Genomic DNA, 20011 nt, shown 5'->3' with positions numbered 1-20011 from the left:
ATTTGTTCAGTTTAAAGTAATTTTTCATCTCCAGTGTTAATGTTGCTCCCCAGACCTTCTGCGTGCTTGTCAGCAGCCTCTACTTTGCCTCTCTCATGCCTTGAAGTGTCTTTTGCTCTCAATGCTTTTTCTTGTACTCAGGTGTTTGTTTTCCCACTGAAAAAAAAAAGTCACCTTTTCTGTGCTAATTTTTGTAGTAACATACGTTTGTAAAAATTCTGTTGAGTGAGAGTTTTGCAGTGCAGTGGAGAAAATGAACCACAGAGGAGCTTGCTGTAAACAATCCCATGATTTTTTAAAAACCACAGGTGGTGTGATGGGCTAAGCTGTGCTCACACACTGAGGGCAGATTGTAGTTAATCTACCAGATCTTGTGAATTAGAATGTGGTGCAAGCTCAGGGAAAAAGTATCCCTTTGCTTAGGATGGGATAACTCTAAGGGAGTTAAACACGTTGTGTTGTTGAAAGCAGTCACGGTATTTTCCAACCATTTCTGAGAAATTTTTAAAACTGGGAAATAAAAGCACAATCTCCAAGGAGCAGGTTGTTTATGGAAAAGCAAATGGATAATCCAACTTGTCTTTACAGTGTTAAAATAATTAGGCTGTGAATATTTCCTTTGCTGGTAGTTTTGAGGATGATTCTTCTAAAGCAATTCACGTCAGTCTTCAAATTGCTGAGAAAGGAGGTCCTCAGACAGGGTTTTCCTGGATGGAAGAAGGTTTGTACAGAATTTTTTGGTTTTATTTTTAAGCTTTCTATCCTGTCATTTTGGTTGAGATGCCTTTACCATGGACTTTATGTATAAAAAGATACATTAATTTTGATAATAACATCTGGAACTCCACACTATGAAACTGATCTGAATATTCAGATGATCTGTGCTACAGCTCTTGCATGTGTGAATTATGCAAAAAAGCACACTAAATGTGCAAAGTAGGCTCTTAAAAGGGGAAAAAAAAGCAGTTGCTTTTTAAGCATTCTTGTCTAAGTGGTTGTTTAACAGGGTCCTCTACTTCTGCATTATTTGCTGGGGATTCTTTTGTGTAGACAGACTGGATAAAATAATGTTAACCCACACAAAATAAGGGTCACTGCTGTGAGAGTCACAGGAGATCCATTGCTGTTTCAGCTTCACTTCTGAATAGTTTATGCATGATTGTCTGCAGCGAGGATTTTTCTGCCTGGGTTGAAAAGATTCACATACACAAAAACTTTTAGTGATGTGAACTATGATTTCAGAGACTCACCAAAGAATTCAAGGCTGACAAAGATTCAAAGAGTAGCTATACTTCTGAATTATTTTTAATCGTAATAGCTTACTGAATAACTGTATTTGTGTTATAAAAGAGTAGTGACTTGTGTAAGAAGCACTCCCTGCTTTTAGAGCAATTGAATGAAAGAGGAGGGAATTTCCTTTTTCAAGATTTTGGGTACCACTGTAGCGAAGTTCTATAGATATTTGCAGATTAAAGAAATAAATGTAGGTACATACACCCACATACCTGTATTTGTCTCTAATGTTAATAAATATAAATACCAACTGATAACATGTTAAAAATATTGTGATTGTCTATGCATTTTTAAGATAAAATGGATTGAAATACAGCTGTCTTTTTTAATTTGGATCTTGTTCACACACTTGAAATTTCAACTTTTGGATTTCCCCAAATTTGTATTTTGTTTGCCTGCTCCTCTGTGTGCCTTCATACCTGATCACAAATATCTAAGTTGCTGGTTTTTAACCCTTCCTAAGTCTGACAAAGGCCTCCCACTGCTCACTATTCCAGTAAATCAAACCCATGGAATTGGTACCTGCCTTTCTTCTGCAGCTACCAAAGGCTCCACCTGTGTATCCATCAAACACGTACCATCTGTGAAGCACCAGGTGTTACCTGGCAGGTTTTGTACTTACTGCTTTCATAAAGGACTCTCAGATCCTCCCCTGGTCTCAGTCAAAGGTTAGAAATGTTCATCAAGACACCACTTAGACTTGTGCTTGTCATTCACAGCTTTCCCCCTCTCTGTTCCCCTCTCTGGGCCCTTCCACTTAGGATCTTGGCACCGGGGGAGCTCTCTGCTCTGCCTGGCGTGCCTGGAGGAGCTGGAGGGGCATTAGTGTGGCACTTGGAAATGCTGAAAGATGGAGTTTTCTTTGGTCAAGTGACAAAGCATGAGCACACTCCTGGTTTAAAATGCACATTTGGACTGTGCATTCTAAAGAACACCCTGTCTTTGGAGTCACATGGCCATTGCCCTGCCACAGGCAGTGGCTGTCAGTAACTAGTGGCATTCAGACTAAATTTAAAATGTCTCTTTTGTCCATTTGTTTTTATTGTTAGAGGGCAATTTTCTTTAGATTAAAAATGCTATAACTTCAGTAACTGCAGTTATTACCTTGAGAATTTTGTATATTCACTGAAGAATGGAAACACCAGCTGATGCCTGAAGTGCCAGTTAAAAGACTATTATCTTAGCCATGCAAATTCTACTATCCACAGAAGTATTTATCTACATGGTTTTCACGTGTGTACATTAGTAATTGTGTTTTTAAACCATGCATAAAATATATTTAAAATTTCCCTCTGTTATTCCAGCAGTGATGGCATGGTCAAAATATGTGTTTCTGGTGTTTGGGACACTTAAGCAGCAGATATACCAAGCAATTAGGGCTCTTTTTAAAAATTCTTGATGAATTCAAAGTGCTTGAGAAGTGGTGCCTTTGCCATGCTTCCAAGCTGTGCCATTCAGATGAGGGGGGAATCCCACTCCAGGCTGTCAGTGCTGTGGGAGCCCTGCAGGTTTCCTTTCATCTGAGTCGGGAGCTCTCCCATGGCTGCCTGGGCCAAAGTGACTCCTTCCCAGTAATTTGTGTTTAGCCTGAGGACAATGTCTCCAGTGAGATATCCCTTTTCCTGTTTGTTTTTTTCCTGCCTTTTCATCTTTTTTTTCCCTCTTTGCCTTTTGTGGAATGTGCCCATGGAAGCGAAGCCTCTCAGACTCTCACCTCTGCTGCAGCAGATCCCGCCCAGATATTGAAAGTCATCTTTCAGAGCACAGGAGCGGCTTCTTGACATCCCTGTGGCCAGTGCCACGACAAAACACATCCCATCTCTCTTTGCCTTTTATTGTGGCAGCCCTTGCAGCATTATCAGCATATTCCCGTGGCTGTGCTGGCCCCAGGCTGGCCCGGGGGTTCAGCTGCTGCTCCTCCTGCCCAGCACGCACGGAGCAGCCAGCTCGGGACAGAGCGCTCCAGGCATCGGGAGGCTTTTGCTGAGCGCTGCTCCTGTCCCTCTCCTGGCTCGCTTTGGGTGCCTTTAGCTCTGCACAGCAGTTCACATGCAGATAACAAGGTAAAAACAATTGTTTATTGGCTTGTATGTACAAAAGAGAGCTTTGCTCCAGGTGTGAGGGTTACTCACAATACTGCCAAGTATATTTTTGCAGGACAAAGAATGCTCTGCTCTGCTGTAGCAGTTTCTACTATCAGTGCATTATTTAAAAACAGATTTTAGCTTTAGAATCTACCATAAATACTTTTGTAATTTATTTTCAGAATTTTGTTTGTCAAGAAATTACACGCAGAATTTATTTTTTCCTACAGTCTGCACCTTGTGATTCTTTACTTAACACTGATACTTGAGCTTTATTTTTCTGAAAAATAGATCAGTATCTTTCAATTGGGACCCTTTTGCTCTTTTGTTACTGAGTCCTCTAAAGGGGTGAGCTGTTTCCATATGACAGACCTCTTGTGGATTAAGTGGAAATCTGAAAAAGGTTATGTGATGGCTTTTAGAAAGAATATCCGGTTTCGTTCAACACACTTTCAAGTAAAGATCAAAAAAGCATTGGTAGCTCTTCTAGTCACTGAAATGAAGAGGTTGAGATGTGCAGCACTGCCCCAGAGCTACTTTTGCAACTTAACTAAGGCTGCACTATTACTGAGACAAAGGTGTGACACACCTTTGGAAAGAGGGGTTTTTGATCTGTATCCAATGGTTTGCAGATTCTCTAATGTGGCTTCAAGTTCCCCCACTGGATTTCCATAGGTACAGGTAGTTTTAGAGTGGCATTTCTGATAGACTAATTCTTGGTTTTCTTGTACCAAATGGTACGTGTGGTATGGAATATCCCTTTGGTTGATTCAGGTCAGTCATCTCAGCTATGACCCCTCCCAACCTCACTGCAGATATCATTGTTTCACGTTAATTTATTCACAAAATTCTTGTCACTTCATAGCTGTGTTTTTCTGCTCCTTGATTTTAAATCACATCTGCTTCACCATTTCTATGAAGTCAGTGCCTTCTGAAGACCATGTGTCACTAAATGCATGCCATAATTCTGAAATATTAGGTATTATTTGCAGTGCAGTGACACCTTAAACCTGTTGGTCAGTATTGTCTAACCAGGGAGTGCTTGTTGAGATCACAATTAGCTAAAGCACCTGCCTGGATTTGATGACTGTTGTCATTAAATCCTCCAAAACAAATGCTCTTTAAGATAAATGATTACATCAATATCAATGTGTTTAAGACTAATTCCTGAATGCAGGTTTAGTTCATTTTAGGGAATAATGTGATGCAGATGCAATTTTCTAAATGTGCATTTAAAAAAAGAAATCATTGTACCTTTTCCCATAGCTTTTACTTTGTGATACAGAATGAGTTCTGCATTTCACAGCGTAGGGCTTTCAGCTTCTGCTGAGCTCCTCAATTGTCTCTTGCTTGTACAGAGTTGAAGGAAACTCAAAATAGAGAGGGGTGACTTTAAAGCAATTATACCACATTAAAAAAGAAAAAAAAACCTAACAACTAAGATCTGGAGATCACAATTCATACAATTAAAGGAAATGTAACAACTTTCCAAATATATGATGGAAACGGCAAGAGGCAAGTCAACAAAATGTTCCCCATGATGTCCAGATGAAAAAAATCAGGTGTTTAAATAGCATTGAAGAAGATTCAGGTTGTAAAAGTGCATGTATGTTGTCTGAGCCACTGAAATACGTTGCCCAGTGAGGATTTGCCATCTCCACTTGACATGAATATGCTAGATTTCTAAGTATTATACCAAAATTTCACAAGTTACCTGCAGTTTTACTGGCCAATGTTGATCCGTAGAAGAAATTTCTTCTAAAAAGCTGCCTGTGCAACACCACTGCTTTCAAACTGATCTGTGTGGAGTAGCAGAAATACCTTGGAATCTAGGTTTTATAAATGTATGGATCATTTTCCACGGACAAGGAGCGCAGTGTTATTCAGCCCTGATAATAAGTGATTGGATGCTGTTTAAACCAGACTAAATGTGAGGAGAGGTTTAGAGACGTGGCTTGGATGAGCTGGGTGATTTCTCAGGGTCCTTCCCTGCCTGTTTTCACAACTCTGTAAAGACAGCTTGTAAGCTTTGAAAGTTTGTTTTGGAATGAAGAACAAAGACTTGAGAAATTAGGTAGTCCTTGGAAATGTGTTTTGTTTACTACCCTGCAGATCTAGATTATTAATGGTCACTCACTTTACTGGGTTTTATTCTTTTACAGGTTTATTCACAAACTTGGATAAAACCACTTTTTTCCCCATTTACCAAGAAGTTTGTCATTCTCTTTGTCTTAGAGCTTAAATGTCTGGTTATTTCTGAGGTACAGACTGTGTTTAATATTAGTAACAGTGAATCACAGGATAAATGCATTTATTTTTTTCTGTGACCTTAAAAATATGCAGCATCTGTTGCTAAAAAGCAGGTGTGGGCACAGTTGTGTGGAGTTCTAGAAATCACTCATGTTAAGGATCTGTATGTGTTTGTCAATATATGTTTACACTGATATGGTTGCCCTGAAGCTTGATCAACTAAAACAAATTCAAAACAACAATAATTTTATTTTTTAATATAAACAATGATTTCATAGGAAAACAAATCTTTGTGTTATGTCCTTCATGAGAAATTTGTGTAATGAAGATGGATTTTAAGTTTTTCTGTACTAAGGTTTGCAATTGTCCTGAATTCATCAGTTATTTTATTTCATATTGACTTAGATTCCCTTTTTAAAACAAGAATTCAAGACTGTCAGGCTGTCTTTAAAAGAAATTCAAGGCCTTCTTCCCCATGTCTGATCCTCTCAATGAGACTCTTATCGTAATTCAGCCAAATTTGTTTTTCTGAGAGACAAAATACCCAGTTACTTTGTTCTGTTCTTCTCTAGTCTCCATAGCAAATTACTGGCAGGTTTTGCCAGTGCAATTTTAAATAAGGGAGGGGAGAAGACAGTAGGTAGGAGGTCACAGGAAAATGAGAGGATGTTTCACGGGAAGTGGGTTTAGCTGATGTGGAAGTGTTGGCCTGTGGCAGGCATGGGCAGTGTCTGGCTGACACTGAATGTAACTTCTCATGATACCTGAGGCTGAGCTTGGCTTGGAGCTGGGCCTGCCCAGGAGTTTGGGATGGCTGGGCAGGGCCAGGCCCTTTCCCCAGAACTGGCACCCACTGTCCCCCGCAGCCCTGGGGCTGCTCCAGGCCCAGCTCCAGGGCATTCTGCTTTTCCACTCTTTGGCTGGATGAGGTTTTCAGTCCCTTTATTCCCGGCTGAATCCTGCAGTGACAACACTGTCACCTGTGGGAAGCGGCAGGAACTGGGTTCTCCTGTTCAACTTGCAGCTTTAGCAGTTTTGTGTTTGACTCCTCATTTATTGTCCTGTCTGGAGCTGTTTCCTGATGGGGGATACAAGAAAAATAATGGGATTTGTAAATTAGATCCTAAAGCCTGTTTGCTACTCAGACATGCGTAAGACCAGACACATGCAAAGAATTTATATATTTTTAAAGCACGTTAGAAATTTATGATAATGGCTGTTACAGGTTTCTGAAGTCTGGAGATTTTGTCAAGATAAGCACTACAACAAGACTCATGTGCCAGCCTGGGAGTGTTCAGTGCAGACTCTTCCCTGAGTGCTGAACGAATCTTTGCCACAGGGACTGGTGATTACTAGTACAGGAACTAACTAAACTGCTTTTATTCCTGGTGGGAAGAAACAAGAGCATTGCTGGTTGTTAAGGGTTTGTCATCACTGCAGAGCAAAATAAAAGTAATTTTAACAAAAAACCTTAACCAAAAATTCTTTTTAAAATTTCACCTATGTGAAGCACAACTGTTTTTTCAGATGATACCAGTAACTCAGTGCATAGTTGTAGTCAGTTTGCTTCTGTGTAAAGACAGCAGCACCAAAAATAATTATGTGTTTTATCTGGTTTCAGGTTGGTACAGAGGTGTGTCCATTAAGAAGCCCAGTGTCAAGGTAAGCATGAATTAATTTGTTAGTCTAACAGGAGATTAAATCTATTTTGCTGTTGCAACCCAGTAAACTTTTCATTTTCCTTCTCTAACTTTTTTTTCCTGTGGGAGGATTGGATTTCTTTTTAAATTGAGTGATACTCATTAATCACTCAAAGAATCAGAAACCTTCTTGACATGTAACATTTAATTTTTTCAACATTTATAAATCTCATCCAATTTGATCCTCTCCACTCTACTCCCCTAAGAAAAGCATAGGTGGGTGATACTGCATTGCTTTAATGCAGCATTTTTAAGAACATGTTTAAGAAGTTGAATTATTAATTTAAGACAACTTTGAAAGAAGTCTGTTGAAAAAGGATTTTGTGAGTTGTTCTGGGGAGGTTTCAGATTTTTAGAGTTCAACCACTATATTTGGTTTTTTTCCATTTTTTTCCATTGTTTTTGCTCTTGGAGAACTTTTTTGATTGTTCTGGTATGATTGTTTTTGTGAATGCATCTAAGTTTTTGTAAATGTTGGTATCCAAACATTCCAGTAGGTTCTTTTATATGAGCTTCACTTCGTTATCTGTTGGTTTAACTACTGCTTGTATTTAAAGAGAGAAGAGTATACCAGATTCCTTATGTTTACCTGTATTATGAAATATAATATTATCTGTATTACATTGTCATGACTATAGTTCTCCTTTAAAGAAATGTCTGCAGTCATTGTGTGTGTTGGTAGTTCTACTTGTGTGTATGTTCAGTTTTGACAGGAGAGCCATTCAAACCTTCCCTGGTTTCTTAGATACCAGAAATAAGCAGCACTAACTAGAAGTGAACCAAACAAGGAAGTGGAGGAGCATTTCTTCCTTTTCTGGATTTTCATGTGGCTGAAAGCAAACACATTTCCTGTTTTCCTGATAAAGCCATTCCTCTTAGATTCAGCTTTTTTCCTTCTATAATTTTAGTTTTGCCTATGAACAAGGAATTTTGCTTAGCATTTGGAATCCTGTTTGCTTAGTATTTCTTTCAAACCACCCCCCTGAAAATTTTTCTTCCTAAATTGTATGGTTTTGAAGGCCTAAAAATTGAAAGCCCACAGTTGATAGCTGACGTTTTTATCAGAGGCTGTCAGCTGGTTTTTAATCCAAAGATTTCCAATGCTGCTCCTGTATTTCCCACTGAAGTGCAGGATGCTGTTCTCACACACTGACAGACTTTGCTGTGGGGATTCAGGGCCCTGTGTTTTACAGAGAATGTGGAACACTGGAAAAAGGTTGGATTAAATTACCCCTTCTTCCCATGTCTCAACACACAAGAGCACACTGGCACAGGCAAGGTCAGAGTCCAGCCCGCATGGGAACAGCAAAAGACAAATAACTGGAGGTATTCCAAGTGGGTTTGAACAGCTTTTCCTTGGAAAGGGAGGAAAACTGACAGCTCCAGGGTATGCAAGTAATAGAATACTTCTGTCATGGGGGCTCAATGCAGAGTTGATGGTGGGCTTCTGGTTTTTGTTTAATTTGTGTTTTTAAGCCTCTGTCTGTGTCACCCTTAATCATCATAAGCCTGCTCTGAGAGCTGCTGGTGCTGTGCTGCAAACTGCAGAAGTTCACTTTTCTGATCTTGGTTTGGTCCAGTGTGGTGTCGTGGTCTAAGACACACTAAAACAGCCACTAAGCTGAATGTAGAGTTTTGAGTGGCAGCTTTGACACAATGGTTGTTTGGGAGGTTTTTAATGGATATATTGGCAGTTATTTATTGTGCCTTAGGTTACCAATGCTAAAAACTGCAAATGTATTTTTCTAATGTACAGAATTTTTTCTCTTGCAGGGGATTTTTCCTGCAAATTATATTCACTTGAAAAAGGCAATTGTCAGTAACAGAGGGTGAGTATTTTCCCTTATTTTTATGAAGCTACAGTGCTTTTTATCTAGAAGGGAAACAAATAATTATTGAAACTTACAGAGATGTTTTAGTTCATTATATCTCTTTTGTGTGAGGGTTTGAAAATTAAATATAATTTTACAGAGTTGGGATTGTTTGTTTTTAATATAGCAAGAATCAGGTCTGATGGTTACTCTTGTTTGCTTTGGCTCATAAAATTGTAACTTTAGAGGTATCATCTGAAACACATGCATTTAAAGAGCTCTACTTACATTTTTCCATTTTTCCTTGTTCCCTCACTGGCAAAATACTGTATTTTCCTGTTTGTTATGGAGGCACCAGTCAGTAGACAGCTCATCTCATTTATCTACAGATTTTCAGAGTTATAACTGACAGGTAGCTGTGTTAGCTTGAATGTTTTGCAAAGGATCCAGCCCTCTCCACCTTACCCAAAGAGTGACTGAAGTGCACTGCTGAAACTTCTGCCCCTCTCTGTGTTTGTAGGTCACGTGTTGCTGGCAGTGGGTTTATTTCAGTTCATGTGAATTAACAACACTGGTAGCAATGTCATGTCAAGGAAGTTACTGATTGGGAGCTCTGGAACCTGCAAAGTTTCCTGTGAGATTGACTGGGACTCCTAAAATCAATACCTTGTGTTTTCATAGCTGCTTTTACTTGCATATTCCAGATAAAGGCTGCTGTGGTGAGATTTATAATTGCAATGTTTCAGACAGTGACCTGAGGCAACAAATTAAATGTGGAAGATAAAATGTATTAAATGGCACTTAGTGAACTACCTGCAGAAAAACAGGTGACTTCTGATAGTCTTGAATTGTAAATTTGTTCCCAAAGGGTTTCAGTAAAGGTTGTAAGGGCAGCTGTAATACTGATGCTTCATAATTCTGGGGTGTAACAAAATGATGTATATTGCATAGAATAACCACTCCTAATGTGTACTCTTCTTAGGGGAAGGAGCAGATCCCTGTGATGTGTAGTTAATTATCTTGCTGTTAGAGTTTGTGAAGGGAACCAGTTCAGTACTTACTAGGAAAGTTGATATACTGTTTAAAAGTATCAAAGCCTCATGCACCAGTTGATACAATAAAATGTAATGCAGTTCTGAACCAGAGGGGCATTTTTATTTCATGTTTTGTTTAAAACTTCTTTATTTCAGAATATATTTCAGGGGCCATTATAAGCACTTGTGAAATAACAGAGCATGTGTTGAACCTGACAGATAGCTGAACAGCACACAGCTGCCTGCTCACTGCCCCTGCCTCCCCAAACATCCCTGAAGACTTAGAGGGACTGTCCCCAGGGCTGGAGCACTCTGCTGTGAGGACAGGCTGGGAGAGCTGGGCTTGTTCAGCCTGAAGAGGAGAGAAGGCTCTGGACAGAGCTGCTTGTGGTCTTTCAGTATCTAAAAGGGGCTTGTAAGACGATGGGGACAGGCATTTTGGCAGGGTCTGTAGGAATCAGACAAGGGATGGTGGGTTTATATTTAAGGAAGACTTATTTTGGGCTGTGGGTAGTGAAATCTTGGCATAGTTTTCCCAGGGAGGTGGTGGCTGCCCCACCCCTGGAAGTGTTCAAGGCCAGGTTGGATGGGACTTGGAGCAACCTGGGACAGTGGAAGGTGTCCCTGCCCACAGCAATGGCGGGAATGAGATGAGCCTTGAAGTCTCTTCCAGTTCAAACTATTCTTGTGGTTCTCCTTTAATGGTTTTAGAAAATCTTTATCACAAAGGAACAAGTTTTATTCTTTTGATTAGAGGATAGACCCCTCGGATTTCATCTGCTATGCTCAGTAGGCCTTCTGGATAGGTCAGGTTAGGAGACAGCATGTATTTTGGGTAGTATTGATATTGGCTAACATTATTGGAGGGGGAAAAAGCAGTGGACTGGCTTAGGGAAGGGACCCAAATTGTGAAGGACCCCACTTTACAGGCAAGTTTAATTTAACATGCTGTAGTAAAGGAAACTTTTCATTGACCTTGATTAGAATGAAATGATGTATTTTGAACAGGTAACCAGGAAATGCTTAATCTTGTGGAATGCAATGGAGGAATAGTTGCTGACTCTGGAGTCACTTCAGTTTTACAACAGACAAAATGATCCTCTTGAGATATTCTCCTGATGTTGAGCAAATTCAAGTTCTAGAATTCTACAAATTACTGTGCTGTCACATTTATTTTTCTACCTTTTCAAGGGTACATTTCCTATTCTTTCCCCCTCTTTTTTTACAGGCAATATGAAACAGTTGTTCCTCTTGAAGATTCTGTGGTGACTGAAGTCACAGCGACGCTGCAGGAATGGGCCGTGCTCTGGAAACAGCTGTATGTGGTAAGAGCAGTGCTCCTCTTCTTGCACATCTCTAATACCCTGGGAGAAATGTTGCCTGCTTTTGTGCATTCAGAAACCATCAGAATCAATATCAGAACTGTTGGATTCCTTGTGAGATTTAATGAGGGTTCCCTAACTGCAGATTAATGGATCATGTGAGAGTCACGTGGGCTACACTGGAAATTTCTGCAGTTCTGAAATTCTACCTTCACATCTGAAAACTTCATTGTTACAAAAAAAGGCAACAATTTTAAAGTGCTATTAAATATGTAAGATATGATACAATATAATGCTTCTGTAACTCCCATCAAAGACTTGAAAAATTATTCAGCACCGTTTGTAAGTAGGTGTTTTAGTGCCTAGAGTCTGATAGGAGAAGAACTCAAACTATGGGAGGTTTTGTACAATTGTTCCTCCATAAATTAGAAGTAAACAGTAGGATAAGTGTATTGAGTTTTATATACATCTTTTTATATAATTTTTAGTTGCTGGCACATGATTCCTCCTACTTCTGCTTTCATCCCTCTTATTTTCTTACATTTTAATAGCCAAGGCCCGTGACATAGCAGACAAAAAACTTGAACATTTGAAGGTATTTTTCCCTGGTTTTTATTTTCTCTTTTTAGCTTAGTAATTGCAAGCCTTAATGGCAGGATTAGGATCAAGAACTGCAGGTGGTCTAAGCTTGCATTTCCCTCCTGTCCTTTGTTTAGAGAAATACCTCTACACAGAGCTGCAGCAGCTTTGTTTCCTCATTTAAACCCTTAAAATTTAAACTAGGAAACAAACACAGGAATGATCCAGTGGGTGCATCTCCAGCATAACCAGCTGTGTTCTGTACTTCAGAAAGCAATCAACCTTTATGAAATCAGTTTTACTCTTGCCGGTCCCAGTTCTTCTCTGGGGTCTGATGTCCCTGGAGGCATTTTCTTGGAAAGGAGCATCTGATCTAATGGAGGAGGGACAGGGCACATGGTATATACCATGTGTTATACCACCCTTTACACCTACTACTCCTCCTTTTTTCTTTTGTACATACTTACCTCTCTGGTGTATGGGAATAGAGTGATCTTTTCTGTTTTCTTCCTAAGAATCTTAATTCTAAGATTTTTTTTTTCTCCCCCTCTCCCCAGTGTCAGCTGAAGATGACAACAGTAATATTGGCAATGGTATTAAATTGGAAAAAGGGGAATAATTTTACCTACAAATGAGTTGAGCTTCCTTTCTTCTAAAGTATTTCTTTTTTATTGTTAACACCAGTTCCTTGAGGGGAAGGAGAGAGAAAGAAAAATCACTAAATGAAAGTTTATAGCTAGAGCTTTCTGGGACTGCTTTCTATTGTAGCTCATTATATTTCCTATAACATTGCACAAACCATTATTGTATCCTTAAATAACAGAGGAAAGAATTTACTGTTCTCTTAGAACATTGGAAGGAGGCATCTACTCCATGATGAAGAAATGGGCAGAGCTTCTGAGTAGAAAACACATTGTTTTGTGTTGTGGGTTTGTTTTATCCCAAAAACTTAAAAAAATAAAAATTCTAATATAGAAATAATCACAGAATTGTTTAGGTGGTCAAACAAGAAGTCAAACTGTTTAGAAGTCAAGAGACTTCTTGAGATCATCAGCTGCCTTCTCAAGCAGGATCAGCAGGACCAGGCTGACAGGACTGCACCAGGCAGGTTTTGAGTTCCTTCTGAATGGAAACTCCCCAGCTTCCCTGGGCCAAGCTGCCAATGTTTGAGCACCTTGAATGATTTCTTATCTCCAGGCCACTGATACAGCACCACAGCTTTTCTGGCAGAAGAACAATTTACACCATTGTTAAGTGGGTAATAGACATTTGTCCCATCTGTGGGCTGTACATTGGAAGCCTGAGGAAATGCACTGAGGTGCCTGTGGCAAAGCTGGGATTAAAAATTTATCCTTGGTGCTTAGGCTGGAAGCTGTGTAAGGACATACCTTAAAATATATTGAAAGACTAAATGGAAATCCTTGCTTATTGTTGGAGCAGCACCAGCAGAAATTTTTATTATTCCCAAACTGTAATAAGAATAATCTAAGAAATGTAATTAATGTTATTTATCATGCTGCTGTGCCTGGTCAGCTTTGTAGAAAAGTTTCTTACTGTAGAGGAAATTCAAGTCCTCGTTGTTGTACAGACACTCTTAGTAGGGCAGCGCCTGCAAAGGACCCTCCTCTGGTCAGTGAGGCTGCAAAGCAATGTGGGTAGCCCCTCTGAACATCTCTAAATAGGCTCAAATGTTCAGCTCATGCTTTTTGGTGAACTCATTACCTGGATTATGGATTCTTGAAAGACTAAGTTTGTTTCAATTAAAAATTCCCAGCAATTACCCCGGTGGTATTGGTGAGGTGCATTGTAAGGTTTGTATTTGTGTCTCAGTTAAACAATGGGAGCTGGGATGTAATACCCAGGAAGCCTGCAGTGATTAAAACACTGCCTGGAGAGGGATGTTATGTTGTTCCAAGATAAAGAAGTTCTGCTGACAGAAAATTGGAGAGAGGATGTGGAGAACAGTGAGAAACAGAGGGGTGAAGTAAAGCACAGCTTTGAGACAGTTGTAGAAAATTAGTTGGTGTAAAATATTGGGAATCTTTCTCGTTTCCCTCTGGCCACAGAGAGTCTGTGGTAGTGCCGGGAATAAACTGTGCATGGGAAAGCTTGAATGGCTTTGAGTTATGTTGAGTTAAAATTGTGCAACAATTTTAGTTTAGATTTCTGAGAAATGTGTTAGGAAGGTTAGGCTGAGATCATTGCATTACACAGGGCTGTGATAGTCTTGTAATTTTTGCTATCAAGGTAAAAGCCAAGTTTTGGTCTGAGGAGAAAAAGGCATTTGTCCATAATGAATTCATAGAGAAAGGGCTGTGCCTGAAATGAACTTAAAATAGAAAGATGTGGATGATGTGTTCTTTTCTTAACTGTGGTAACGAATTATGCTCTGAGTACTAGGATTCTGATCATATAACTGTTTAAATCCTGACAGAACAGCAAGTTTTTTTTTAAAATACCAGAGGTTTTTCTCCAATTGGAAAGCAATGCAAATAAAACTGGGGTGGAAACTATCAGAATCTGCTATTTGTATTGGATGGGAGTTTTTAGCAAAAATTATAACCTTGCTAAAAATTCTACACCTACTTAAAAATAATTTTTTTCTTAAATAATTAAGTAATCAGGAACAGAACTTAAATATTTATTATTTATTAAAGGAGTAAAGATGATAAAACTTTAATAGCTCTGGGGACAGACTTTTTAGCAGGGCCCACAGCAATAGGACAAGGGATAATGGTTTTAAATGAAAAGAAGTCAGATTCAGACTGGATACAAGGAAAAAGAATGATACTGTGAGAGTGGGGAGGTTCTGGCAGAGATTTCCCAGAGTAGCTGTGGCTGCCCCATCCCTGGCAGTGCCCAAGGCCAGGTTGGATGGGGCTTGGAGCAACCTGGGACAGTGGAAGGTGTCCCTGCCCATGGCAGGCAGTGGAACTGGGTGAGGTTTAAGGTCCCTTCCAGCCCAACCCATTCTGTGATTCTATGTAAGGAGCGCATTTTCCCCTATTTCAGTATGTAATCTGTGTGCAGACAAGGCAGTGTCGTGTCACTGGAAAATGGAAAGCAGTTCTTTGCCTTCTGATCTGGCTGTATCCAGGCTGTATTCAGGCTGCAGAGATGAGCACTGAAACAGTGAGATACAGTAGCCACTTTCAAAAAAGCCACTCTTCTAGTTGACCTACTTGGTTTGGGTTTTCCTACTTTCACTGCTATTGTAAAACTCATTAGGAGGGAGCTCACTTGTGAGTGTGGATCTCAGAATTTAAAATCTGTACTACGTAGCCACTGGAGTTGCTGATAATGTGGATGACTGCTAACCACAGTTGGCCAGATGTGGTTTTGAGTGTGTGTTTACACACACAGTTGGGTACTGCCAAAAGGTGCACAGACCCCGTATCTTGTGCTGTTGTTTTGCCTGGCTCCAATATTCTCTGTTGTTCTTTAGATTCATTTGGACACAAGAACTATGTTCTTTTGTGAAAGCCTAAGAAATTTAGGAAAGGATTTTACTTATTGTTTCCCAGTATTGCAAAGGCAATAAGCAAAAGATGCCAATGATTCCCTTCCTCAATCCTGTACTGAATTTGGAGTGGAGGAGAAAGGAAAAGTGAGATTTTAAGTGTACCACTGTAAGCAGCTGAGCCTGTTGTGCCTACTCTGAAGGGACAAGGAAGAGAGAGCAGAAAAACAAGAACAAACCTTGGGGAGACTTGTTTAGGCACAGAGGTTTATAAAGATGCAAAACTGCATTTGTTACAGCGAAGTGGGTGTGTGCAGTTCTCTGGTAGTTGCCCACACTAGTCTACTGACTTCTGTTGAGACAGCAAAATGATACCAGTAAGGTTGTTAACTTTCTCTCTTACCCTGTATGTGTTGATAAGATTTGTTATTTTTATACTACTTCTAAATAAAGGATCTGCAAGTTCTCTGTAAGCTTTTGCTAATTAGGTCAAACAAGACTCCTGTGAGTTTTTAAGTCAGCTAAGGAGATCACTGAAACTCACTGTTGGCGCACAGTAGCTATTTTAATTGTAAAATAAATTCCTCAGAGTCTAAGATGTGATGTGAGGACTATTTCTGTTGAAAGAGCAGATGACTGTGGAGAGACCAAACATAATTTCCCAATTTAGAGTTTGGTCAGATCAATAACTTTAATTTGCTACTTTTATGCAAAGGGGAGCGGGAGATGTGTGGGGTGACTTCTTGTCTACTTTCAGGAGTAAGACCTAATGTTGTTGGGAATAGCATTTTTGCCAGCTCAGTGTGAAACCAATTTCCCCATCAGCTCCTTTTAAATTTCCTGAGGGATCCTATTAAGGAGCTAAGTGGGTAGCAGGACTTGGTGCAATTGCAGCTATGTGATTTGGGTGGTTTTGGGTGTCCCTAAAATTGAAGCAGTAGTTAAAACTCATCTTGAAAAATGCTGTTCACTGAATCACTAAGGTAGTTTACTCTTATGGGGAGTGTTCTAGGAGACATTTTTATTCAGTGAGATGTGCTTTCTTCATATCTGATAAAACATGGAATTGCTGATGGATTTTCTGAAATATGTAGGCAGAAGAAAATATGACATGACCTAAAATGGATGTGCTGCATCAAAAGGTCTCCCTTCAAGGAACAGAATTTCTTCGAATCAAGGCTGAGCATATGAAATTCACTCTTAAATTCAGTGCAAACAAACTCCTGGAAAGACGAGATATTTGTACCAAGACAGATGTACAGAAACAGTATTGCTTGTATACATGGCTCTCTTTTCTCTTACTCATTTTCATGTCATTTTCAAGGTTACCTTGAAGGAAAATTCCTTTTGGGTAATTGCTCAGGTTTGTGAGAGTCATTTTAAAAGAATTTGAAGAGCTTGTCTGGCCTCAGTGGACACTAACAGAGAGACTCAGAGTTATCACTTCAGAAGACAGGACTCTGGATAGCAGTGCTCAGCAGTGCTATGGATATTTTTATATCTTTCTATGTTTGGAGTGAAGGATGAATCTTCGTGGAGTGACCAGGAGCTCGGATAGGAGTTTGAGGCAGCAGATAGTCTCATGAAGTGCTGCACAGCATATAAGGGAGTAAATATTTCCACTTTCAGGAGCATCTAGTTCTTCAGTTCCTCAGAGGGAACAGTGCACTGAGGAATGATCTCATTGCTTAGCAACTGAATCTGAGGCTTTTAGCAGATTTGTTATTTGATTACTACAAAATACTTGAAGATTTTTCTTGATTGGGTTGTGATGGGCGTATACAGAATGATTTGGAGAATTCAGAATGATGAACACTTCAGCATTGTATGCTGAAGCTGGATATTTTTATAACTCAGTATCTTTACTCATGGAGGGGGAAGCTGGAGATAAGCCATGGAGTGTTACAGATTTGAAATGACCTCAAAATATCATCTAGCCCAGCCTTTTGTCAGAAAGGGATCCTACCTGAGATTGTGGCACCCTGTCCAAATCCAGTGAATGGCTGTTCTTCTAGAAAGTCTCTTTCTTACACTGGGATGAAAACTCTCCTGGTGCAATTGGCCTTTGTCTTTTCCCTGTGTCTCCTTGTGGACAGAGAGCCTCAGTCCTGTTGGGGAGGCTGTGCTGGTACTGAAGCACTGGGATGGAAAAGGGACCCAGCTGCTTTCATCTTTCCTCACAGGCCGGGACCTCCAGCCCTCAGATCATCTTTGTGCCCCTCCCCTGGACCTGCTCCAGTCTGTCCCATCTTTCTTGAATTGCAGGGATCAGAATAAAGACCTCAATGTGAAAGTGTCACAGTGTGATTTATATCTACTCATTATCTTGGGCAATTAGAAGGTTTTTTGGTTAAAATCAGCGACTTCTACGCTGCTTAGGTGTGTTGGAAAGTTGAGTAGAAGCCCTTCTCTTGCTTTGTCAAATTGAGACTTGAATTTACATCAATTTATTAGCTATGATTTCTTAGAGGTCTTTAGTGGATGTCATGACCTCTGTCTATATTTATTTCTTGGAAGAGCAGTATTCATGTAGAAATTACATTTAGTATTTATTAGGTTCCTGCTCTAAAATGCAATCCATTTCAGTACTTCTCCCCTTAGTGCTAACTTGCTCAAGTTCAGTTCAAGTGCTTCATATTTTACGGTTATAACAGGCTCCCATAATTATTATTTTTTCCTTCCTTAATTTTATGAATTTTTATGTAGTCAGTTTCTCATAGTGTTTTGTGGAATACTCTGAGCTCTGAGGAATTAAAAGTAGGTGTACGTTTTGAGGAGAGTAAAATAAAATTAGTTTGTAAGCTAGTCTTATACCATTAAAATCTGAAAATCTATTATAATTTATTTGAAAGTTACTTTGCTTTGAAGACCACAGGATCTTACAGCAGTTTATTTGGTTTAAACAACAGCATAACAAGGAGCCATATATGCAGTACCTTTCATTTACTGCCACATGCAGATTTATGGCATCATTTAAGATTATTAGGATCAACTAGACAGTTTTTATGTATTTCCAAACAAACAAAAGGTTGACTATAAAACAAACTACAAACTATCAATCAAACTGTGTGGGAGGAATATATGTTTTGAGTTACCATGGAGATGGGTAGATTTTAATAGATTTTAAAAGTAAAGGCAGAATTAAATGTAAGTCACCTTCTGGTGTCCTTTGCAAGTCCTACTATGACAAATGACATGCAGGATATTTTATAATCTCTTTCTTTGCAGGGAAATGTTATTTAGTCATGGATATGGAAGGTTATAGTATGCTCTTTTATTTTGGTAAATAAAACAGAGTAGTTGTATTACTGATGCTGACATTCATAGCAAATTGTGTGGGGATTTGGAGGGGTTTTTTTAGATTACATTTTTCAAGTATTAGTTGGTTTGTAGTTAACAAAGAGCTCTTGCCTCTTAGAACAGTATCCAGTGTGCATGCTGCAAACAGTGCTACAGTACAAGTGTAAAATACTTGTGTGATATTAAAACATGGGAGTTTGATTTTATTGAATGCTGGTTTAAGACCAGCTGGGAAAACCAACAAGGAAACAATTCACTCAGGGGAAACCAGTGGCTGACCTGCAGATGATTTCAGTTTCTTTTGCACTATAAACATACTGAATGTTGAATTACATTTAGTCAAGGAAATAAGGTTTTAATAAGAAAATTGAACAGAAGTTTGAGAGTTTCTTAATCTGTCACTGGAGAGAATCACCTGAGCTGGTCCAAGTCTGCTGATGTTACAGAATTGCATTTGAAATACAGGTACGTGGTAGTGTAGTTGGAGTTTAGTATTCCAAAGATGTATTTTGAGAAAACACAGGAGTTTGGTTTGGTTTTTAAAGAACAGAAAATTAAGAGTGGGGGATAAAGGCTAGGAGAGACTGGCAATCTGGCTTTTTGGAGTGAGTGAGCAAGGTGCTGTGCATGGCTTACAAAGACTGATCATCCCTAGTGGGTTTTTACTGGAACTAAAAAGACAGTTTGGATTTAATTTCATAGCAGACAGAAATTGTTTCTCAGTAGAAAAGCAAAGAACATCTGTCCTTTTGGCAGCACTGTGGTCCATGTGGTATCAAGAAGTGTCCTTCAGTCTTATCCTGATTTATGTCACTTTGTGCTGTTTCTATCCTGAAGACAGAGACAGAAAAAGGCAACTAGCATATAACATTTACAGTGATTAATAGTTATTGTAATTTAAGTATATATATATGACAAAATTATTTTCTAGGAGGAGTGGGTAGCAGCAAGTTTCACATGTGAGAGGGGAAGGAAAAAGCAGTGTTATATGGATCAGTGTAGCACAAGTGGACTAAATCCTTGTGACTGCAGTGACAGCGAGCAAACACTGTGGCTGCAGCAGTGGACAGCCAGCACTTGGGCTGCCAAATCTGATTACTCTGCTTTGTTGCATTTGGCTGGAGAGGAGGCAATGGTTGATACACAGGAATAAAAATGCATCTTAATTTAAAAACTCA

General features: G+C 39.4%; 1 protein-coding gene across 14 annotated transcripts in view; it reads left to right on the top strand.

Annotated features, from left to right (window-relative positions):
* The window catches only part of DOCK3 (dedicator of cytokinesis 3), a 183288-nt gene that overhangs the window by 20214 nt on the left and 143063 nt on the right, over positions 1-20011 (top strand). For all 14 annotated transcript variants that reach the window (XM_088061622.1, XM_088061619.1, XM_088061624.1 and 11 more), the window contains exons 3-5: positions 7249-7289; positions 9101-9156; positions 11401-11497. In XM_088061622.1, the coding sequence (XP_087917748.1) occupies positions 7249-7289; positions 9101-9156; positions 11401-11497 (194 nt within the window). The remainder of the gene's footprint in view (positions 1-7248; positions 7290-9100; positions 9157-11400; positions 11498-20011) is intronic.

This window comes from Pseudopodoces humilis, chromosome 13, assembly GCF_049639895.1.
Source record: "Pseudopodoces humilis isolate 2021_Gansu_Grassland_sample_001 chromosome 13, ASM4963989v1, whole genome shotgun sequence".
NCBI classification, from domain to species: Eukaryota; Metazoa; Chordata; class Aves; order Passeriformes; family Paridae; genus Pseudopodoces; species Pseudopodoces humilis.
This window is presented reverse-complemented; position numbering and strand designations above follow the sequence as displayed.